The sequence below is a fragment of the Typopeltis vanoorti genome, chromosome 24, assembly GCF_054136105.1.
Source record: "Typopeltis vanoorti isolate ZY-2024b chromosome 24, IOZ_Tvanoo_1.0, whole genome shotgun sequence".
Lineage (NCBI taxonomy): Eukaryota > Metazoa > Arthropoda > Arachnida > Uropygi > Thelyphonidae > Typopeltis > Typopeltis vanoorti.
The window spans coordinates 19,071,164-19,096,922 of record NC_143572.1 but is presented as its reverse complement, the minus strand read 5'-3'; the positions used below and the strand labels follow the sequence as shown (position 1 = coordinate 19,096,922).

The 25,759-nt window shown below is 31.8% G+C and overlaps 1 protein-coding gene across 1 annotated transcript in view; it reads right to left on the bottom strand.

Moving 5' to 3' along the window:
* Positions 1-1,932: 1,932 nt before the first annotated feature.
* The window catches only part of Dsor1 (mitogen-activated protein kinase kinase 1), a 155,113-nt gene continuing 131,286 nt past the window's right edge, over positions 1,933-25,759 (bottom strand). The window contains exons 10-11 of the mRNA XM_090413991.1: positions 24,557-24,602; positions 1,933-8,881 (exon numbers count right to left, since the gene is read on the bottom strand). Of these exons, the coding sequence (XP_090270117.1) occupies positions 8,762-8,881; positions 24,557-24,602 (166 nt within the window). The 3' untranslated portion in view covers positions 1,933-8,761. The remainder of the gene's footprint in view (positions 8,882-24,556; positions 24,603-25,759) is intronic.

Genomic DNA, 25,759 nt, shown 5'->3' with positions numbered 1-25,759 from the left:
TCCAAGTAGACTACCATCCAGGGAATATGTAACCATGTGTAGCAGTAAATAAGCAGATTGCTAAAACACAATTCCCCCATCAATTATATTTCTTGGAAACTTTCCAAGAAATAATATTCTTGTTCAATCCTTTATCCAAGTGTAGCAAAGTTTGTGTGTGAAGTACCTTCACAACTAGGTTACTTTTATATATAGAAGCCAATGAACCCAAATCTGAATTCTAGTCCTCACCAACCTATCTAACACCTTACCTCCAGATACACAGACTGCCTATCTATAATTTGTAGCCTCAGTCTTATCCCCCTTCACTTTCATGAAGTGGAACAATTTTTCCTATTTTCCACTCCTTTGGGACTTTCCCAGTTGTAAAACTCATGTTAAACAGGTGCACCAAAGGTGCAATTAAGTCGCTAGCACATTCCTTCTTTCCAAAAATTATGAATATTGATTACACTTCTTCTCCGAGTTTCTCTTTCATAATTTTTGTGGCCTCAAGTATGCTTGTATAAATCTTAGCTGGAACTCTTAGGAAATCAGTAATTCTCATTTACTTTTTTTTTTAAATGGGTACTATGAGATGCACTCTGCTCCAGTCATTTGGAATTCAAACTTGTGAATCAGTCCTTCTGAATTATGCAATGCAACTACTGTAAAATTTAAAAGGGTAAAGTTAATTAAAAAAGCGTAAGGCTAATAATGCTAAGTATCTGCTCAGGACATGGGCTAGTCATTACTAATACCATGTTCCAATAAGATGTGCACAGGTTCACTTGGAAAGAAGACAAGAAATAAAAGCCTCATTGACTATGTTAATGTTGACAGTAATATCTTCAAGATGGTTCAGGATACAAGAGTGTACAGAGCATTTGAAATTAGAAGTGACCATTACTTAGTTTTAAGTAGGATCCTGATTTACTAGGCATTCGAAACCGAAATCCCTATGGAATAAGTTGGTTACTCCTTATTCCAGAAGTGTCTTATGTCTGTAGAAGTGTGTGTTCATGGGGCCAGTCTGTCTGTTCTGAGGGACGAAAAACCCAAGTTTCCGGATGAAAAAACCCTCTACCCTCATATGAGACTGGCTAACTCACCTTTAGTCGAAAGAGACCAGATAAAGGTTCCTCACGTTGCTGACGGGAATCAAACCCAGGTCTTTCCGACCAAAGGGCTTTGTCTATTACCGAGTGAGCTATGGAGGCTCTAAGTAGGATAAAACTGAATATTACATTGAAAACAAAAGGATGAAAAAAAGTTTTAAAAAGAATTAAAGTTGAGCAGCTTTTACAGGAAAACTAGACTCAACTATACAAACATGATTGAAGAAAGAATGAAACAGTTCGAAAACAAGAACAAAACTTGGAGTCTCAGTGGCAAACCCTGAATAAAACATTGATCTTCAGCTAGGGGTTGTTTGCAAAGATAGCAAAATAAGAATGATATACATTCTGATGTACAACACAAGAAGTTAAAGATGCAGTCCTGCAAAAGAAATATACAGAAAGCACCTAGCAAATAAGTCAGCAGATGCCCTAAAAGAATACAGATAAAAAAGTAAGCCAACTAAGCTATGCGTGAAAATAGCTATCGTCCATTTATGAATAAATGCATAGCAGTTTTATTAACTGCATTTAACATTACTAAAAAAAATGACCATGTCATGATTCAGTGCATGGAATTCTTCAATAAAATTTATAAGAAAAATTTTTAATTTCTTGGTTGCAGTGTACATACAACTGTCATATCGATTGTTAGCATGCAAAAAATCAAAAAGAAAAAAAAATAATTCTGTTTGTTTAGAGTGTATGGAAAGTATGTTCTTACACAAAATTAAATGAGGATAATATTTAGATAAATATTATCCTCATTAACAGTATATTAGGATTGATTCAAATCAATATGTTGTATGATATAATGATTTTATAGGAAAACAAATTCTAGAATAATATTTGTATTATATAACTCACATAAAAGAAAGGGGAAGGAAACAGTGTCTCTTTCTGTTAACATTCATTTGATTAAAAGTGCTAATGTCATCACATTTAACTTGCACAAATATTACTCTTATATCACAGCCATTTAACAAAGATATAAACTGCTTTAAAACAGTAAGAAGACATTTAATTTTTGAATAGTCTGGATTTGGCTGCCAAATCTACAATTCAGTTACAGAACATCAAAAATCGCATAAATTCCAAAGAATATATCCTTCACCACTATTAAAAAATACAGCAAGTTTGATAAATACATAACACTTTACATACATACAAGTCTTCTCATATACTGAGAAGAAACATCTGAGAAAAAACTGAAGTCTGAGAAAAAGAAATACAGAAAAACTGAAATTTTGTTTTACATGTATAAAAATAAAATTAGTAGTCATTTATACATTGTATGTATCACACAGTGAATTAAGGAATTTTTCAAATAAATTCAGTTGCAAAGTCTAGGCTTCATTTTAAGATTTTTCTCAGTCATCATCTTTCTCTGGCATAGTTAAGGAAACTATGCTTTCTTAAAAATAATATGATGCTGCACATTTTCTATATTTATATTATTCAGATTTTATGCTAACACCATTCAAAAGATTTTTATCGTTAAAAACACTGACTACAAAAATGTAATAAACAACAAATTTATTATGATAAAACATTTACCCGTGTTTGATACTTTTTCCACATCCTTTGAGGAAAGGAAAAAATAAAGTCTGCCTGCCAAGCACCAACACGATTCTATGCTATATTTTCAATTTCACAAAACTAAATAATGTCCCAAAATATACATATTTCTTTGTTTATTTAGTCTAGGTAAAATAACACTAAATCTTATGATAATCTTAAAAGCTCTTTCCAATCCATATTCTGAATGTGTAATTTGACAAAAGATTCTCCTGAGTGAACTCAAAGTTTAACTGAGTATTATGCAAGGCACTTCAGCACCAAAATGGTTAATCTGATTTGTGTCACAGATCAATCAAACAAAAACTGCTTCATAATGCTATGAGTAATGGCAGTGTAAATCTAAGTAATTATATCAAAATACAAGCTGTATATTTCTTAATGTATTCAACTAGTTTCTTACTGTTCTTTAGTATCAAAAATTGATCACTTATTAAAACTTTGACTTTAAAAAAATTAAATCATTCTCATTTTAAAATCTAATTTTGTTAATAAACTAAATTTTGTTTTCTTACAAGAATTAATCCAAGGTTTTCTAGAAGTGCAACAGGACTCTTAAATTCAAAATGAATAATCATTAATTTCTCAAATTACAAATTCACTGTAAACTTTTTTTTTAAGACAATTTTCTTTCTTTTTTTTTTTTTTTTTGTGTGTATTTGCATGTATGTACAAGAACACACTTTGAAGAAATGTTCACTAAATAATTAGTGCTCTGAGCTAACAAGAATCAGTAAACAATAATGACATGGTTAATGAAGAAAATTTAACTGCAGTTATAACAGAAGAGAAATACATGTTCTACCTTTTAAGTTAGGACATGTTGCCTAAAAAAAATCATCCTTTAGGATGTCCCCCCCCCCTCCTCCTTAGGCATGCATTTTTATTTCTGTGTAATATATACTGGCTGTCAGTAGTATTTTATACAATGGGCAAAAATTGATGCAAATAAAAATATGTAATGGCAACTGAAATAATCACTTTATAGTAGTACAGTACTACCATGAGCAGTTTTGTGGTCTTGCAAATAAATACCAATAAATAAAATGAAATATGTTTCATATGAAACTTGTTATGTAAACAGTTCTTCTGCATGATAATAAATAAAGTATTCATGATTCAGTAAATATTAAGTCCCAGTTACTCAACATAACAATGATATGATTGAAAGCTAAGTGCCACTACTTTCAACACTCTCCTTAAACTAAGATTATAAAATTAATTTATAATTAAGACCAAAACATTGATGAATACATTATTCCTATTCAGCAGTAGTCTATGCTGTTCAAGGAACAGCACATTCTGAAGTAGCTGTCTATAGTGTTTTCAACTTTGTGCAATATTTATACTAAATATTTTGTAAAAGAAATCATGAAAAGAAATACTTGACTTCCAAATATTCATGTTAGAGTCAAACTAAAAAAAATAAAAAATAAGCCATACTTACTACATAGCACTCCTTTAGGTGGGAGATAGGCAGCAAATTATCATACAAAAGCACAATGTAACTTTCTGAAAAATTATTTTTTATTTTTATTATTTTTTTATTTTTGTGCAATTCTGCAAACTTACATGATCAAATAAATGAATATCTATCATATAACTATGGCATCCAAATGAGTGGCATTGCATGCATTGGTGACAAAAAAATAAAATAAACATTTAAATGTAACTGTTCTTTAAATACTAATGTAATTAACTAAAAAAAAATCAGATTAAATACAGCTTAATTACAAATTATTGAAAACTGAAGATTATTTAATGATTAAACGGTAGTTAATTTTCAAGTTTCACCAAATAATCATTTTTCTTTATCATTTCTTGGGATTTAGTACCAGTGTTAATATTTTGTTCTTCTAAATGAAAGATATGGCTGTCTCTAAGCTTTCTAAAAAAATTTTGAACTCTATGCAAATTGCAAGCATTTGTTAATATAAAATACTCTTCCACAGTGCTGGTCTTAAGATCCTGAGATTCATGAAATTAATGACACTTTCCTCTATACCATGCTATTATTTCAATTAAAACTCTTAAGCATTAAATAATAACTGTTCTTTAAATGCAGGAAAGAATGAACTGATACAAAGATTATTTTTATTCTCCTAAGAAATTTGATTTACTATTTGCTTAAATACTATTATTTCACAGATATCTAAAGTAGGAGTTACAGTTTAGTCACTAATGAAGGTAGGGAAAAAAAATGTTTTTCCTTCATCACTGAATAAGTCAAAATAGGAATTAAGTTTAAAAGTCATTTCATTTAAAATTAAAACTGTACAGGTGATATTTTGTCTATGCCAAATTTTAAAGCATATGCATTAATTGTTTTTTAAATAATAATTTACAATTTCAGAAAGTGATAATAAGCAATAACAATTATAATACTGGAATGCTGAAACTGCATCTGAAGAGTAATATGAATTTTTACATAACTAATAATAAGAATCACATTGAACTTTCAAATATCTGTAAAAATTATTTTCAGAAATTTTCTTGGTTATACATACACACATCACCACCAACTGGCTAATCTGAAATTCAAAATAGTCAGGGTGTTAATAATTTAACATAAATTTTAACAAATAAATTAAAATATAACTGAAAATGTGCAGCACCAAAATCCTACATGTTTGTAATACTGGAAGACCCAAAATATACAGACATCCAGTTTAAGACTGATATTTGTAAGTAATATTACTTACAACCTGATATGAAATTTAACATCACTGCTTCAAATAAAATGAATGCATAAATCACAGGAAGTTTCAAATAATTGGCAATAACATTAAAGCATCTAGAAATTCTATGAAAAAAAATGTATATGCAAAATTTATTCAATGAAGATTATCAAAAAATAAACCAGACATGAGCTAGAAAAGTATGAGTTCAACATTACCAGGACATTTTCAAAGAACAAAGTAGGTCACACATTAATGGAATACAAATGCAAAATCTGACTGCTTCAAGTATGAAACAGCTAAAGTCATAAATATGCAAGACATTATTATATTCAGATGCATGCAAATCATTGTTACTCTATATGTATTCATAATAGTTAGTTTGAAAGTTATTCAACTTATACCAACATTTTTCTCTTGCTCACACCAGTTCAGCAGATCAGCTTTATACAACCTTCAATAACTAATGGCATTTAGCTTGGCTCACTGGTGCAAAGATTAAAGTACTTTGCTTCTACACTAGAAAAATGATCATCCTTCTACTAAATAAAATATAGTTAAAGAAAATAATAATAATAATAAAAAAAAACGTCGTATTTTAATTACAGTTGTATTGTAATGCAGTGAACTTTGATTTAAATATTTATTTTGTTTACAGTAATTTCAAATTCAAAATGGCTAACTTCATATTTTTTAGTAAAAAGTTAGATGCTTATATTATACTTTCTGATCACAAATATTCTTACTGATAAAAGGACCTACCTTTTATGTGTGTGTGAAATACTGACTTTATCTAGATATTACTTTAAAATTTTTTAAATTACTATAAAAGAATGACAACAATTTTGGCAAAAGATTTAATACCCAGAGTAGTCTATATATTGTTTATCACTTTCAAATGAATCCTTTGCATGCATAAATTTAATTACAAAAACATAACATTATATAAAAAAAAAAGTTCCTGCAAAAATTTGTCTGCTATCACAAAATTAGACTAAGTAAAAAGTGACTAAGCTGATAGAGAACACTATCACTAAACTGACTAGAAACTAAAGATACTGGAAATATGCAAAAGCAAACAAATCTTCATTCAAAACCATTAAAATTTATTAACATGTTAATCAGCTACTCTATATTTAAAATTTAATTTTAAATATAGCAACTCTAATTTCCACAATATGTGGAAACATGTTATCAAACTGAAATAAATCAGTTTCTTTCAGAAGTATATATTGAAAAAAAGCTTCATGAATTAGCATAAGTTCAGGTGACTGATCTGCAGCTTAAATTTGTTAAAAATTCATATGATTTAGATCCATAATATCAAGTGGTAAAACATATGTACAATTCTCTGATGCTTTTGAAAATAAATCATACATTAAATTGGAATATACTGTCTTTTACATAGCAAGTAAAGTAAACCAACTTTAAATCCTTATTAAATGGAGCAAGCAATGCTTTGCAAGTGCTTTGAGAGTTTACATAGTTAAAAGATCCTTACATTCAGAAGTATATAGCGTCAGTTATAAATGCATCAAACTGCAATACCGATAAAATATGTGAAAAAAAAAAAAGAATATATTCCTTGACTGTTTTTAGATGAATATACTTGGATTACTTTGCTTCTGCAAGCTAAAAGTTAAAATCATATACAATAATTAATGTTACTGAAACATTTAATAAATACAGTATACAAAAATCAATGTCTAAAATATTCAAGAAAAGGAAAAACAAATCAATATTTACATTCAAATGCATAATTTCACAAGATCCTAGTTCCTATTCCCCACCCTAATTTGCAATACAGAATCAATCTAAAGGAATATTATTCTTCCTCCTATAAAAAAAGTAATTTGAGTTCAAACAACTGATCACTTTTTTGACATCTTCACACTAACTCTGTTTTGTGACCTGCTTAAGTTTAAAATAAGCAACAATTTTATTATACCATTTCACGTGCTAACAAAATGCATCATTTAAGGATCATTTTGGAATATTAAATAAATACAGCTCTCAATTAATTTTCATTCTTCCTAAATGATCTCTATATATGATCCTGTTTATATTCAATTATCAGTTTCATGATAAAATATTTCTGTAGCTCAAAAATCAACTGTGATATTAGAATAAATTCACTGCTTTGGATTTGAAATAACTGAAAAGAAAAAATAAAAATGTTAAATGGTTATGACTATTTTACAGGCAGGCATAACACCAAGTATAATTTACATTTCTGTCCCCTAACCCACCTCCAAGTTTCCTGGAGAAAAATTATTTTTATTATTGATGCCTTAGATGTTAAAAGTTGAATTCTACTTATCAACTAGTTGTGTTCTACTGATGTGTGTTTGTTTTTTGAATGAAATGATCAATTTCATATTGTAAGCAAATATCTTTGCAAAGAAATAAAGTGCAAACTGCATGAATGAATATTTTGCTGTTCAATTTTTTGGATTCAGGTTTTGTAAAAAGTTAAAAATAAAACAGAATCCTATCACCCCACCCCAAAAAAAATTCTTATAACAAACAAAAGTAGATGAATATAACTCAATGAAGCACTTTCTGCATGGAAACTTTATAAAGAACATAAAGCCATGAGATTTTTTTTTAATACTAACAGTAGCCTTTCACGTTTAAGAATACCACATGGTCTTCTGTTCTTTGTCCTCTTCCTTCAAGATATCACCTTTTTTTGGTCAGCTGTGAAAAATGAAGGAATGTAGAAATAGCATTAAAAGTGCCACACATGTGCAAATACAGCCACAAAAATAATTTAGAATGAGATGAATGAAGCCAAAATACTACTGAACTTTTCTTTCCTTAATACATATTACCATCCAAAATATGCAAGGCAGATCTGGTGCTGTTTTTCAGCTTTCATCTAAAGATGCCCACTATTTTAAAGCACTTAGGATGTCACAACCCATTTTAACTAAATATTAGTATATAAGCTCTTAACTGTTATGACAAACCTCTTACAACATGTAAATAAAAAAATTCCAAAAATGTATATTTATCACGTGTCACACCTATATATGATTTCACTACTATACATGCCTTTTTTTTTGTTGTACTTTTCATGGAAAGCCCTTACAGTTTTAAAAAAAAGCTAAGTGAATTGTAAATTGCAATATCTCACTCTCTGTATGTGTGTATGTGTGCAGTTTTTTTTTTCCTTTGTGCTGCTTACAGCCCTAATCACTTGTATACTTACACATTTCTTTCTATTATCGCTCACAAATGTCATCTCAAACCTGGAAAAGGCAAGAATAACAAAGACAACAGACAACAAGCATCAAACATGGACAGAAGTCAAATGACCTCTTTTCAGTCAGCAACACGACTTTTCTTGCTGACAGACTGCTGTGACTCCTGAGACTGGAATGAAATGTAATTCTTGATATTAATTTACACTTGGCCATCAGGTGTCACCTTGGTAGGGGTAGAGGGATCAAGGCCCATCGTCTGACATACCCAACCAGCAAAGTCCACTTGTTCAGCTTCAGAGCGTTTGATAAAGGGATGGTTCTAAAAAAAAAAAAAATTAAAAAAAAAAACCTTACTTATTATTTTACATGATTTAAATACTATAATAGTTTAAATTTAACAGCAAAGTCTGCTTTAATAAAAGTTTTTGTATTGTGCACACAGGCGAAAAGTCCTGCATCACAGATAACTTATATGCTCTAATCTGATCAGTTAGTTAATTTAATGGAGTGATATTCAACCGGCGATTATTTCAAAGTAATCAACTTCTTAAAAAATATCACGTGCGTTTTTATTGAAAAATAAAATTTTTTGTACATTTCAAAGGCACAGTGATGAGTATTTTCGTTTCTGTCTTACTACTAATTTTTCATTACTTCTGTTTTTAATTCTTTTTTTTTTTTCTTGTTTCTTACAGGATAACTTCAAGAGTGAAAAATATTCTGTATTCTTCAAGACACTTTTAAGGGGTGTGTTAATAAAAGCAGCTGAATATGATGGATATAACATACCAAAAAGCAGAAAATTTTGAAATTACAAGAAACAGGAGGTGTCATGAGCATATGAACATTGGCTGGCTGAAAAGTGAAAATAGTAATATACCATCACAAACATTAACAGGTCAGCTCTGGAGCCCAGAGAACATGATGTATCTCAAGTGAAATGTTTCCAGATTTTTTTTTTTTTAAAACATGCATCCAATGTTAATTTTTAAATAAACTTCATTCTAAGGAAGGAAACTGGCTATACAAGTGATACAGCTTAGCACTATAAAAACATATATCACATTCACTTGCCACCTAGAGATTATTAGAGCATTGACACAGGGAAGTCCAAGAAGAGTAAGATTATTGTACTCAGAGCAATTTAGAAAGAAATGAAAATGTCATAAAGCAAAATGTAAGAAAATTAACCACTTTTAATAAAAAGAAAAACAACTTAGAATTAATTAAAATTCTGAGAAACAAATAACTCACTTCTTTTCCAGCTTCGTTTCCCGGTTATAACTTAACAAAAATGATGAACAATATAAGCAGTGTGGAATCACACACACACACAACTTTTTTGTTCATTATTTATCATTCTGTTCATTATCAAAAATGTCCACGAGGTTAGCCTAGTGGCTGTGTGCTTCGCAACCATATGACTGGGGAAGGAGTGTCCCAGGTTCGATTCCCGTCGAAGACGTGAGGAATTTGAGGATCTTCCTCAGCCATAGCCAAGTTAGCTGGTCTTGGGCGTGGAGAGCAGGTTTTTTTCTGCCAGTTTATCTGGCGCTTTTCATCCCGCAAGCAGGCAAACTGGTCCCGTGAACACACACACGGATCTACAGCCATAAATACTTAATCCCCCCCATGAGGGAGCTCAACTCGCCCCAATAGGAATGGGGGAGAAACTCCATACGAATAAATTTTAAAAAATTATCAAAAATAACACGGTCCTCAGGTCTAAGGTAATGCAACTGGTGTTTCAGAAAGGGGTAATTATGAACAAAAAACATCAGCCAAGTTAAATCAAAATACTGACAAGTGTCAACTTGAATCCTACATTAAAAACGTTATTTTATGAAAAATGATTTCACAAATAACATTAACTTAGTCAGATGGCTTGAAGGCAAAAATAAAGGTCAAAACACTGTCATTTCCAGAATTAAATGAGTCCTAATATCTATAAAGGCACTTCACCCTGCTAAATGGTATCGATTTGACTTGATGACTAACTTTTCAAGTATTTATCATATTTCTCAGACTTCACTCAGCAAAAGAAATACCTATGTAAAAAAAATTCAAAGAAGTCATCTTAAGATTATAAGATTTTGGACAATTCTTTTGTGCAATATATGCATACGCAAAAATCTCACATAATCGTAATTATTTATTATGTTCGTTTTTTACAGGGTTATATATTTGAGTGAAAATTTCATTGATGAGAAATATGTTTTTGTTAAATGATAAGATAATCAAAAAGTATATATATATTATGTTTTTGCATATACACTGGTGTCCAAAAGCTAAGGACGAACTACATTCTTACCTGTACATGAAACAATATTTATGACTACATCCAAATGTGAACATAGTATGCTGGCCAGCATACTAATAAATTATATTACACAAAAAATTATTATTATTATTATTATTATTATTTGTCACCTCCAGGGAGTCCAAAGAATCATCAAGGGTGGGCGCCTACCTACTCTACAACTCTGTCTCCACCACTCACAATCCACCAACTGGCTGCAACTACACCAACGCTATCTACTGCTGACCACTAATATTTCCACAGAGAATCACAAACATCCATGCCCACAGCTGGATTCGAACCTGCAGCCTTTTGGCTGGAGAGCGGATACGCTAACCACTCGGCCAGCCAGGCTGGCCGAGTGTTATAAATTTCGTGCAAATTAAATTGCAATGTGTTTTTGGCAAAAGTTATGAATTTCCTAAGGACGTAGTTTAAGGAATTAACGTACAGTGCTTACAGAAAACTATGTGAAGAAACATTTCAGTATGGAATATGTCCACCCCGAACTGTGATGCAGCTCTCACAACATTGTACCATGTTTAGCGCCAAGTGATTCAGGAGTTCTTGAGGTATACCCAGTCCTCCTTCAGAGAAAGGATAAGGCCTTGTTTGTTTTCTGGAGGGGAATTCTGAGCAGCAATGCATCTCCCTATTGTGTCCCAAACATGTCCTGAGAGGTTAAGATCTGGGGAGCATGCTGGTCACTCAAATCAATTAATATACTCGGTCTTCAGAGGTATCTTCACTGCTCGTGTATGATGTGGTGTGGCACTGTAATCCTTAAAAATGAATTCTTTACTAATAGCACCATGGAACAATCAAACATGATGTTGAAGAACTTCATTTGCAATATTGATCACCAATCACAGTTCCTTTTTTTTCCAGCACTTGCAGCATGGTGCGTCCATTAAGCATAATACCTCCATAACACCATATTTATCCCTTTAATTGTGCATAATTATATGTTTGCAGTAAATGTTTTATTATTTTTATAATTGAGCTTCATTCTTTGAATATACACATGTTGATCCTTGAAGTTAATGCACCATTATGGATATGAATCTGAAACATTCTTGCCAACTACAATAAAATTACATATAAATATATTGGGAGTGCTTAAGGGTCAAAGCTATATTACTGAGAGGAGACCTCCATATAGCCTTTAAAGGAATGTAGAGAACCAACCAGGGCTTCTGACTTAATGTCCAATTGTTGAAGAAGCTTAGAAATGGAGGAAAGAGTGCTGTAAAAGGAGTTAGAGATGATAAAGGTGATATGAAAACTGGAGAAAAAGATATCCTTGAAGTATGGAGTAATTACTTCGAAAAATTGCTAAATGAAACAAGTGGTGATAGCAGTAGTAAAAAACACTCAACAGGCATACAGTCAGGAATACATATCTATACTTGAAGTAGAAAAAAGCCATCAAAGGCTTGAAATATGGAAAGGCAGCAGGAGTAGATGATATTCGACCAGAAATGCTGAAGTATGGTGAAATAAAAGTCTTACAGTGGCTGCACTGCATAGTTCAGAAAGCCTGGACAGAGAGACGAATTCCCGATGATTGGAGTAGAGCTCTCATAGTACCCATATATAAAAAGAGAAAATAAAACAATGTGAAAATTACAGACGTATTTCCCTACTGAGAGTTCCTGGCAAGATTTATGCAAGTATACTTGAGAAACGGTTGAGAAGAATTGTGGAAGAAAAGCTTGGTGAAGAACAAGCTGAATTCAGGCCAAATAGAGGCTGTGAGGATCGGATCTTCACTTTACGACAAATAGTTGAGAAAGCATGGGAATATAACAAATATCTATATTTAAATTTTGTCGATCTGGAAAAGACATATGACAAGGTGCCAAGAGAGAAGCTATTCAATATGCTACAGTTATATGTGTCAATGGGACATTATATCAAGTAACACTTAGTCTTTATTTGAGTTGTAAGTCAGCAGTTAGAATTGAAGGAAGTACAGGAAGATGATTTAATGTTTAATCTGGTGTCAGACAAGGATGTACATTATCCCCTCTGTTATTCATTATCTATATGGATCACATTATGAAGGAAAGTGGTATTAAACATGATATCAAAATTGGAGATGTTAATGTCACATAATTTACTAAATAAACTAAATATTTACAACCTGATGTTTTGTCAGCTCAAGCTAGCATTTATCATAAGGCATATTGCAGATACACGCTCAGCAAAGACTAAAATTAAAATGATCTCTAGAGCAAGGACAGTCACATGTATGGAGAGCAACAGTGTCATGCTGTGCAGTGATGTCCTAAGATTATTGCTAACAGACAGACAGAACAGTGTGCCATCATTTCTATTACAGTTCCATGGGCATAGTTTTAGATAGACAATGCAAGCATGTTATATTAATGGGAATATGCTCTTTGTAAGCTGGAAGATCTTATAAAGAGCAAGTGCAAGATGGTAGGATACATATTAAGAGGATCAGCAGGTAAAATGTCTCTAGAAATACTGGATGAAAAATTAGAGGGAAGAAGACTTCCTGGTGGACCAAGAACTGCTTGGATTAATGATTTAAAGAAATGGATAGGTAACAAATAGGGATGTGCCAAATATGTTGGTTTTGCTTCAGCATTATGTGTGTTTTTTCAAATATTCAAATTCAGCCAAAAACAGTAGAAAGATTCAGTATTTGGCTGGCTGAAACAGAAAAATTCCTCTTACCTATGTCATAACAAATGCAACGAATCTGAAAAAGCCTCCCCTTATCCTGCACCACTTCATACAAGGACCTGTTGCATTTGCTGTAGGCACTTTCTTTGGTGTTTTTATTTTAGTTTATATTATGCAGTCTTAAAATATTGAAAAAGAGTACAGTTTTGACCATAATAATAAAAAAAAATATTTAAAAAACAAATAAAACCTTATGTGGAAGTTTTATGATTTATGTGAAGATTTAAAATTTGCAGATTTTATGCAGGATTGTTTTTATTAAATAAATGTTCCTATAATTTAATTACAGTTTTATTACATTGTAATGGAGAATGTGATTCCATCCATATTTTATAGTCACATGCATAAGGAAACCTAAGTTTCAAAAATTTACCAGAAAGTTTATGAGAAATATTAAACCACAATGCAAGAACAAGTATGCAGTTAGAATCTAAAGTAAATTCACCAAAACTACAAACCTTAATTGACATTAACAAATAATCTTTAAAAAACAGATAATCTTTGCATCACTATGACAGAAATGATTGCATTGGATAACAGGCTATACTCAATTGTTCAAAAAGAAAGATTTCCAAGGCTAATAAAATAAACTTTGGTCTACCCCTTCCTCTTTTCCCAGGAACTTTAGTTTCTATTACTGTTCTGAGAAGTTCTCCTTCCATCCTTTCAATGTGTCCAAAATATTTTAACTTTCTTCTGTTAATATCCTTAAGAAGCCTTAAAGTTCTACTGATCTTTTCTAACACCGTTCATTTGATTGCCTTTCAGTATATGATATCCTCAACAGCCTTCTGTGACACCACATCTCAAAAGCAGCTATTTTTTTCTTATCTGACTTCTTTAGGTTTCCAAGTCTCACATCCATAAGCTGCTGTTGGAAAAGCAACTGCATCCAAAATTCTCAACTTTGTTCCTGTGGAGATAGATCCATCCTTCCATTTATACAAGTCTCTGAATGTTGTTTTAGCCATTCCTAATCTTCTTCTGAACAGAAATTCTTCACACGAATAATGGATCCCAAGTACTCAAACTTGCTGACTTCCCCAATTCTTTCTCCATTAAGGAACACTTGTTTCTCAAGAGCTTCCCTGTCTGTATTTCCTTTCAGAATCATAATCTTCATCTTGCTAGGATTAAGCTGAAGTCCTCTGTTATTACTGATCTCATTAACTTTATTAAGAATTTGTTATAGTTCTTCCTTGTCATTACAGAGGAGCATGGTATCATCAACATACCTCAGATTACTGATCAATCTACCACCTATTCTAATTCCTGTCTTGAGCTCATCCAATGCTTCATGTGATGTCTTCAGCATAGATACTAAACAAGTGAGGAAGAAGTAAATATCCTTGCCTAACTCCCTTTCCAACTTAAAGCCATCAGTTAATTCAACACCTATTCTTGCTCCCTGTAAGAGTTAGCTATCAACCTGATAGTGTATTGAGGAAAACCCACTCTTTTCATTTATGAAGAAAGATGCAAGCTTCTTGCAAAAATGCCAAAAAATTTCTTTTCCTGCATCATAATTCATGACAAATTTATTTTGATTAATAAATCCGTATTCTCTATATTTCACAATTTAAAATAAAAGTTCCATTAATATGGAACTTTTATTTTGTTATTTGAAGAAATAAGTGTAATATTTGTTTTAATTTTTATGTGGTATTTTTTTAAAAATAAATATTCCTAAAATTTAATGACAGGTTTCTTATATTGTAATGGAGAATGTTGTGGATATGACCATATTTAACAGCCAGGTGTAGAAAGAAACTTAAGTTTCAAAAATTTAGCAGAAAGTTTATGAGCACCTGCTAGAATTCTAGAACTAAAATTACAAATAACTCATGGTTTCCTTACTATTATTGGTGTCTACAAGGGTGGTCTGAAAAGTTCTCAGCCTAACAATGAAAAAACGAATTTATAATTTCAAAATTATTTTTATTTTTCACCATAATCTCCCTTAAGACTAATACATTTATTCCAGAGATGCTCCAGCACCATTATCCCATCCCTGTAGTGGTTCTCAGTAAGATCTGAAAAATACCCCTCTACAGCTGCAGTCACCTCTTGATTCGAAGAAAAATGCTGACCAGCGAGGAAGAGTTTTAGTTTTGGGAAGAGATAGAAAGTCAGAGGGAGCCAAATCTGGGAATAGGGTGGATGTTCCAATAATTCATAGTGCAGATCCCATAATTTTCCCATTGCCAAAACACCTTTCTGGGCAGGTGCATTGTTCTCATGAAAGATGATTTTTTTCTTCTGCAAACAAGGTCTTTTCTCACGAATTTCTTCATCTACAGTGGTGCCTTGGTTAACAACAGCCTCAGATAATGATGTACTTGGTTAATGACAAGTGGCTGTAAGAAAAAAATCTCTTGATTAACAACACTCGATTATGTGAACCTCTATCTGATCTAAAAAACCGGAATTTTCTGATTGCACTCAGCCACGTGCGGGAAGACACTGTCGAATAGAGAACAGCCATGCGGCATAGCTGTGAAGCTCAGATATGTTTGACCAATCATAGCCAGCTGTTTACGTTTTCCATTTATTGTTTATTTTCTTGTAGTGTACTATGCTTTATTTTAAAATTTGTGGTTATAAATGCGCTTTATGATGAAAATGAGTATTTAAGCATTTATTTTTTTATGTGTTAGTTCATATAGACAATAAATCGGCAGGTGCATATCACTGTTTGTTCGCAATCAAAAGGCAAAATCAAATCTCATCTGTATAATGATTGTTGTATCTATAAGCTGCTAATCAGTGTATGTAATGGTAAGTGCTGTATCTAATATCGTCACCTTACAAGCAAAATGCACTAAGTCAAAAATTGCAGGTTTCGAAATTAACTGTTAACTTTTATTTCAAAAAGTTTTTTTTTGAACTTTTACTTTTATTTGCAGGTGAGGATATGTTCTTTGTATCCCTTGTCTTAGTGTTGTACAATTAGTACATGTCGTCACCTGAAAATAAAAGTAAAAGTTCAAAAAAAAAACTTTTTGAAATAAAAGTTAACAGTTAAATTCGAAACCTGCAATTTTTAACTTAGTGCATTTTGCTTGTAAGGGGACGATATTAGATACAGCACTTACCGTTACATACACTGATTAGCAGCTTATAGATACAACAATCATTATACAGATGAGATTTGATTTTGCCTTTTGATAGCGAACAAACAGTGACATGCACCCGTCAATTTATTGTCTATATGAACTAACACAAAAAATAAATGCTTAAATACTCATTTTCATCATAAAACGCATTTATAACCACGAATTTTAAAATAAAGCACCGTATTTTGCGTATCTTTTTTTTATAGAATGAATTTTTTTACCGTGTGACAAAATGGGTCCCAAAAAGAAAGCTAGTGAGGGAAAAAAAATCAGAAAAATTTTCTCTATTGAACAGAAGAAATAAATAAATGTCCTGTTGAGCATTTTCTTCCAAAATAACCCAGTCTCATCACAATTGAAGACTTGTTGAGGTAGGTATTCTCCTTCTATAATTCTTGTAAAGCTATTGACAAATTTATCTGCTGCTGCTTTATCAGCACTAGCTACCTCTCCATGTCTGACCACACTATGAATTCCTGTTCTTTTTTTAAAGTTGTCGAACCAACCTCTGCTACCTTTGAAATCATCATCATCATCTACCTCAGAACTTGATCCCGAAGTCTTCTTTTTCAAATCCTAATAAATCTGTTTAGCTTCCTGACAGATTGCATTTTGAGAAATTTTTTCTCTATTGAACAGAAGAAAGAAATAAATGTCCTGTTGAGCATTTTCTTCCAAAATAACCCAGTCTCATCACAATTGAAGACTTGTTGAGGTAGGTATTCTCCTTCTTCTATAATTCTTGTAAAGCTATTGACAAATTTATCTGCTGCTGCTTTGTCAGCACTAGCTACCTCTCCATGTCTGACCACACTATGAATTCCTGTTCTTTTTTTAAAGTTGTCGAACCAACCTCTGCTACCTTTGAAATCATCATCATCTACCTCAGAACTTGATCCCGAAGTCTTCTTTTTCAAATCCTGATAAATCTGTTTAGCTTTCTGACAGATTGCATTTTGAGATGTAGTATCGCCTGCCATTTCTCTTTCTTTGATCCAAATTAGTAATAAATTTTCCATTTACTCAAAAAGAAGCCCTCTGACATGCAACCTTGAAGTTTCCTTAGCAACCTTAACTACCATAAGTTCTTCTTTCTTAGCCAAAATGGTTGATATTGTAGAATGACTGGTTTCATATATTTGAGCTAGCTGCATAACTTTCACACCTTCATAATGACTGGTTTCATATATTCGAGCTAGCTGCATAACTTTCACACCTTCATATTCAAGTCTCATCCATAGTAATAAATCGATGCACAAAATCAGTTTTATCCTTGTTAAATGCTCCAAGCACTGTTCAGAGATTTTCATGCGAGTGCGGCACCCATCTTGCACAAAGCTTTTTCATTTGCAATTCTTCATGCAAAATATATCCTACACATTCTTTTGAAATGGCTCTAGTCTCAGCAATTTCGCACACTTTGACTCACCAGTCATCCAATACCATATCATGCACTTGATCAATGATTTCTGGTGTTGTTAACACTTTTTGGACATCCTTCAGGTGGATCATCTTCAAGGCTGGTACGGCCATGTTTAAACTCGGCAGCCCATTTCTTAATTGTCAAAAACAAAGGAAAAGAGTGCCATAAACTTTTATGAACTTCGAATGAATTTCTTCTGGGGTTAAACCTTCTTTTACAAAGAATTTTATAACCACACAACACTCAATTTTATCCATTTCAAGCAATACAGACAACACTTTTGCTTCAGATAGCTGTATAAAACAAACTGCTTGATAGAATGACTTGCAATTTCACATGGATGCTTATGACAGATGTACCAACTTAGAAAAAAAAAACGTGCCAATAGTGCTGCCATCTATGGTCAAGGCCGAGAACTTTTCAGACACCCCTCGCATTTCCCAGAGGAAGGAAGAGAGAAAGCTAACAATGCCTTTAATTTAGATTTACAAAAAATAAAACATAAACTCAAATGATTATCTATTAGTAATGGGAAATTTCAATGCCAGAGTAGGGAACATTCCACTAGGTACAAATAGGAAAAAAATGGGGAAACTGCATGCAATAGAAATGGATAGAGACTTAGGGATTTTTCAACATATAACTTAAAAATTACTAATACCTTTTACTATATAATAGCTAATATGATACTAAAAGCCAGGTATTTAAAAGTGGAGAACTAAAATCTGATTGCCATCTCTTACAAGGAAAATTAAAAATACTCCTGAGATGGTTTAAAATTAATCAGATCAATGCTAAGAGAAATATCCAGGAATTTTTTAGAGTTCAACTCTTGAATGATAAAAGTATTAACTACCTTTATTTGCAAAGAATAAATGGAAAACTAGAGGAAATAAAAAAAAAATGATATAGAGATAGAATAGAATAATTAAAAATAAATATTAACACTAGGGGGCTCTGCCCCCTCGCACCCAACCCCCCGTGTTCCGGACAGGTAGGTTGGTTCTCCTTAATTCCGATGACTTGAATTTTGAAGACTCGACACTCAGGGTAGCCCGAGTTTCAAAACATTTCAAATAACTTGACAAAAATGTTACATAAAAACGTTACAGCTTACATCCGTTTCAAGCCGACATCACACCCTTTCCAATTTCAGCTTCATTTTATAGTATAGAGTAGATTAATAAATATATCAGAAATGAGTTCCACGTATGTGAGAGATACATGTTTATAGAGGAAGCGAAATTTTTTCAGATCATTATTTAGTAGTCTCTAAAATAGAAATACTAGCAAAATGGAGAAAGGAAGTAAATAAGAAAAAAACAAGAAATAGAACAAGTATACAAATTATACTTGTTCTATTGCCAGCCTGATTGGCCATGTGGTTAGTGTATCCACTCTCCAGCCAAAAGGCTGTGGGTTCAAATCCCACTGTGGGCATGTATGTCTGTGAAAATACTAGTGCTGGTGTTGGGTGGTAGATGACGTTGGTGTAGTTGGTGGATTGAGTGGTGGAGACAGAGTTGTAGAGTAGGCATCCTCCCTCGATGAGTCACGTAATAATAATAATAATAATATCTATTACAAGAAGAAAGTATTAGAATGCTATATCAATCATGATTAACAGATTATCTAAAAGAAGCCAAAATCAGTGAAGATATAGAAGAAGAAGAAGAAGAAGGATGGAAAACTTTAATAAAGATAATCCATAAAGCAATCTCTGAAGTACTTGGAAAGAAAAATATTAAAAATTTGGAGCACCGATACAGAAAATGCAATAAAAGAAAAACAAATGGCATATAAATGACTCCTTCAAAAACATACAGAGGAAACAGAAGAAAGATCCAAAAACAAAAGAAATATAGCTAAAACTATAGTATAGAAAGCTCGTCAAGATTCTTGGGACAGATTTATTAATAAAATAGAAGAAAACATACATGGAAGACAAGACATGGTCTACAAAATATTACTACAAAACATTATAAGAATTTATGGTATGGCCCAAATTTAATAAAAGCAAATAATAATGAAGAAATCAATACTGATATGGAACCAATAAAATTGGAAGAACTAAAAGAAGCAATAAAAGTATCAAAAAATAGAAAATCAAACTGGATTAGATGGCATAAATACAGAGCTTTGGAAATATGGCGGAGAATGCAGGAAAACTTCGCTTAATGCGAATTCGATATGCACAATAATCAGTTAGCACAATTGAGTGAAATGATACTATTTCCCACTTTAAACGGGTGATTAATCAGTTAATGCGAAATTTTACGTTATGCAAAATTTTTTGTCATCAATCTGCAGTGAGTGGCAGCACTTATCAATGTAACAGCCAGTGGGCAGTGGCAGTGACCCTCGGCAGTTGACTCAAAGCTATCATCGCAAGCATATGTGCAAACTCTGTTCTCTTGCTCAATCACTTTTCCTGCATTTTGCTTTAATCTAGATACCTATAAGGCTTTATTATATTCAACCCCTGATCAATAATGAAGATGTGAGAAATTTGTTCGATTCCCATTTAGAACAGTTTAGTGAGAATGACCTCCTTCAACTAGAAGAAAGCATGCATATGAAGAAGAAGATAAGGAGTGCGAACAAGAAGAGAATATTACGACTAAGAAGTTAATTGCAAAAGAACTTGAGCTAGTTTTCAATCACACGGATCATGTTAAGGAAATTTTGTTTGATGCTGATCCTGATATGGAACGAAACTTTGAAGTCCATGGAAATCTTGAAAAAGCGATCACCAGCTATTGCAAACTGCATGACGAGATGAAAACGTCGAGCACTATTCAAACATCTTTATTTATTTTTTTTTTTTTGTAAAAAAGTAGCTCAATCAAATGTTTATACATTAAATAAAAATTTAAGCAAATGATTTTTATTAACTTTCATGATTTTATCCTCTAATATAGCTTATTTTTTTTTTTTTTCAAATTTACGCTATCTGATGGATGAATTATAATTATTCCTATTATTTACTGTAATCACTTAATGTGATTTCGCTTAGTGCGCATTAATTGATGGATTAATTAATCGCATTAAGCGAGGTTTTCCTGTATTTACATCAAAGATTCTTAAAATCAATAAATAACTGTTGGAGGAAATGTGTTAAAATGTGTTATAATTGGTTAAAAGCTCAGGTTATATCTATATTTAAGAAAAAAGACAGAGATGATTGTGGAAATTATAGAGGAATAAGTTTATTAAATATAGGTTTTACAAAATTTACAGTAAAATCCTGAATAAAAGACTTAGAAATATTGCAAACAATCTACTCTCAGAAGAACAAAATGGTCTCAGACATAGAAGATCGTGTATAGATAATATTTATTTGCTAAAACAAATTATTGAAAAAAGATGAGAATTTAATTTAGAGACTATTATCAGACTTTATTACTCTAGATTATGAGAAAGCTTTTGATAAAATACACAGAAAATACTATGGAATATAGTGAAAAACAAGGATATCCATTATAAGCTATACAAAGTTTATATTTATATAAACTTTGTATAAGCTATACAAAGTTTATATAAAGGTGCAAAAATACAGTTAGGTAATAAATTAACAGAAGAGATTGAAACAAATCAGGGTGACATATAGGGATGTAGCTTATCTCCAACTCTATTCAATATATATATATTGATCAGATTATTAAAATATGGAAAATAAAAATACAATGCCATATGCAGATGATCAGATTATAAGACAATGAAGATAACCTTCAAAAATCAGTTTACAAATTAAACAAAATAAACCAACAATACAATTTAAAAATTTCACAAAAGAAAACAAAAGTCATGGCATTTAAAAGTTGGGATCATGTTAGATCAAAAATAGCTATAGAAAAAAATAATAATAATAGAACAGATGACACAGTTTAATTATTTAGGCTGAGGAGAAAGAGAATAAGAAACTGTGATGAAAACATTGAAGCAATAATCAAATCAAGAAAGAAGCATATAAACAAGGGATAAACACAAAATTACAAGATGCAGAAATTAATTAGAAATATAAAAGAGCAATAGCAAAAAAAAAAAAAAAAAAAAAAAAAAAAAAAAAAAAAAAAAAAGCATGCTGGAAAAAAGAATAGAGAAACATGGGATAACTCCATAGCAAAATTGGAAAGAGATCTTACAGTGAAGAGTCCATATATACACAAAATTCTAAGAAATATGGATAAAGAGGTAAAAGAAAAAGTAAAACTTTCAATAATCAAAGAGAAAAGCTGGTTGGACTTCTTCCAAAACTTATGGCAAGATAGCATCATATCATTTTTAGATTCATTACTAACTACTAACTATACAGTGGAAGAAATAACATCACAAGAAATCCAACCAGCAATACAGCAAAGCAAATAAGGAACATCCCCTGGAGAAGATGGAATAAATAAACAACTTATTAAATATGCAGGTATTCTATTCATCAAACTTTTCAAATTATTTTACAATATCTGGCCGCAAGGAAAAAATCCCAGAAAGTTCGAATAATTCAATTATCATTCCAATATATAATAAGGACGATAAGTGCAACTGTGAAAACCGCAGAGGAATAAGGCTCCTAAATACTGGTTATAAGTTATATGATGAATATTAACTTCAAAACTAAAATCATATATAGAAGATAAACTTTGAGAAGAACAAAATGGCTTCTGAAAAAGGATAATCCTGCATTAACCCAACTTTTACAGAAAAAATCTTAATGGAAAACGTTATGAATTCAACATAGAAAAACACACAGCATTTGTAGATTACCAGAAAGCCTTTGAAAGAGTCTTCAGGAACAAACTGTGGACTGTACTTAAGAATCTAAACATTTCAAATCCACTGCTTGCAATAACTCACATGTATCAAAACAACTAAATAGCTGTGAGAATCAATGAAAATATTATAATAAGGAAATCAATAATCAGAGAGGTCTGTCGAGGATGCTCAATATCACCACTCTTATTTAATATCTATATAGAAGAAACAGTAAAGAAATGGAATAAAAATATAAAACCATAGAAATAATCATAGAAAAAATCATAGAGATAATCATAGAAAGAAGTGAAGACTAACTCCAAGGATTCAATATACTCCTTAAATATAATCGATAAAAATTTCAAATTCAAGTGCAAATATCAACAGACAAAACAAAAATCATGGCTTTTAAAGGACCATCTCCAGTCAGAAATAAAATCATGATTGAAAATAAAATTTTAGAACAAATTAACTGCTTCAAATACCTTGGATGTGTTGTATCATATACAAAAGAAGCTGACATTAATATTAAAATTGCAAAATTTCTAAAGATAACAGGAATGATCAATAATATTTTCAAACCTAACCAAGTTCAAAGGCATACAAAATTGAGAGTTTATAAAGTTTTGGCAAGACCTTCCCTACTACAGAAGTGAATTATGAATCAAAAATTGTAGAAGAAAAAAGAATAGAAACTGGAGAAATGAAATTCCTGCAAAGGACAGCAGGCTATACTCTCTGGAACAAAAAAAAGAAACATGGAAATATGTAAAGAACTAATAATAAGCTCAGTATACAAATACCAAAAGAGGAGGATTGAACATATCGAAAGAATACACAGTTCAAGACTATCAAAAAAAAAAAAAAAAAAAAAACCTCTGATATCACCCAGTTGGAAGATATAGAAGTCAGGGGTGACATGGAAAAGATGGAATGAGACTGGAACAGGCCACTGAGCCTAAATTTCTGAAAGGATGATGATGTTTTAAACATTGTTCTGTTACTAACATCTGTTTTCACTCTCAGTTTTCCTCAGAAATCTGAAAATTACATTAAATTTATAACAAGACAGTTTTTCAATCAATAAGCTTCCATACCACACTCATTTATTCTATCATCTATCTGCATATTTAATGTGACACACTCACTAAAAATGGTGAATCAACAGCTAAAATGTCCAGCTTCTATTCAAGAATGTTTTTTGTTTTATAGTTCTAATCTTTAATTGTTGATTTTCATATGTGTTCTTTGAAACAATTAACTTAATAATGTAGTCCACTGAGATTTGAGTCTCCTGGTAATAAGTGCAGTTTGACTTTGATTTCTTTCAAAACTATAGTATGCTCCCCCCCCCCAACCCCAGTGATATTTATTTTTATACTGATCAATACCCAAGTGATGAATTCTTCCTATTTCATGTCAACTGTCTGCTCTTGTATATGAAACAATCTGGAGATACCGCTATCAATAATAACATATGCAATATGACTTTATGCACAACTTTATAGCGAAACATGGTACCTACAGTCCACAAAACCCATTTTGAAATTTGCCAACATCAGTTTTTGGAAAACAACATTCAATCAAGAAGTTTATCTTTCTATTTATTGCTGAATGCATTAGTAGCTCCCTAAATATAAATGACATTTAATGTTCTCAAATTTAACTGCTTTAAAACAAAAATCTACTTACTGTTAATGTTTTTAAATCTGCTCTTTCAGTTGGATTCTTTTTTAAACTGGAACAAATAGACAGGAGGAAATTATATATTACCAAAATTATTAAAGATCACTAGAAATAAAAAGGTAATATATTATAACCATCTGATATGCATCCTCAAGGGATATATGGGAAAGTGTGACCACACTACATAAATTAAATGTATATTACACTGGTGTACAAAAGCTAACAATGAACTACATTTTTACTTGTATATGAAAAAATTTCATGAATACAGCCAAATGTGGACAGAAATTTATTGCCAGCATACTAATAAATTATGTTACACAGAAATGTTTTATAAATTTCACACAAATTAAACTGCAATACATTTTTGGTAAAAGTTACAAATTTTCTAAGGATGTAGTTAAGGAATTAATGTACAGTGCTTACAGAAAACTATTATTATTAAGTAACACCTCCAGGGAGTCCAAAGGCTCATCGAGGGAGGGCATTTGCTCTACAATTCTCTGTCTCCACCAGCTACCCTCATCATCCACACCAACGCCATCTACTGCCGACCACCACTAGTACTTTCACAGACAATCACAAACACCCATGCCCACAGCAGGATTCGAACCCACAGCCTTTTGGCTGGTGAGCAGATACGCTAACCACTCGGCCAACCAGGCCGGCAAACTATGTGGAGAAACATTTCAGTATGGAATATGTCCATCCCAAACTGCAATACAGCTCTCACAATGTCATACCATGTTTAGCACCAAGTGTTTCTGGAGTTCTTGAGGCAAACTGCCCACTCCTCCTACAGAGTAAGGATAAGGCCTTGTTTATTTTTTTAGAGGAGAATTTCGAGCAGCAATGCGTCTCCCTGTTGTAACCTAAACGTTTCTAAGGGATTGAGATCTGGAGAGCATGCTGGCCACGCGATTCATGTAATACTCTCGGTCTCCAGAAGTATCTCCACTTCCCATGTATGATGTGGTATGGCACTGTCATCCATCAAAATCATAAAAATGAATTCTTAAAACTGTTTGTGCTCTGAAGATGCTAGGTATAAAACTAGGAAAATATGAGCAATGATAATAACAAAATAAATTATAAACATATAATTTATTTTGTTATTATCATTCTATGTTGTCAGTTAAACTGACAAAATCTATGAATTGCCATCACCAAACTACACAGCAGCCATTCCAAATTTCAGATTTCTGAAAA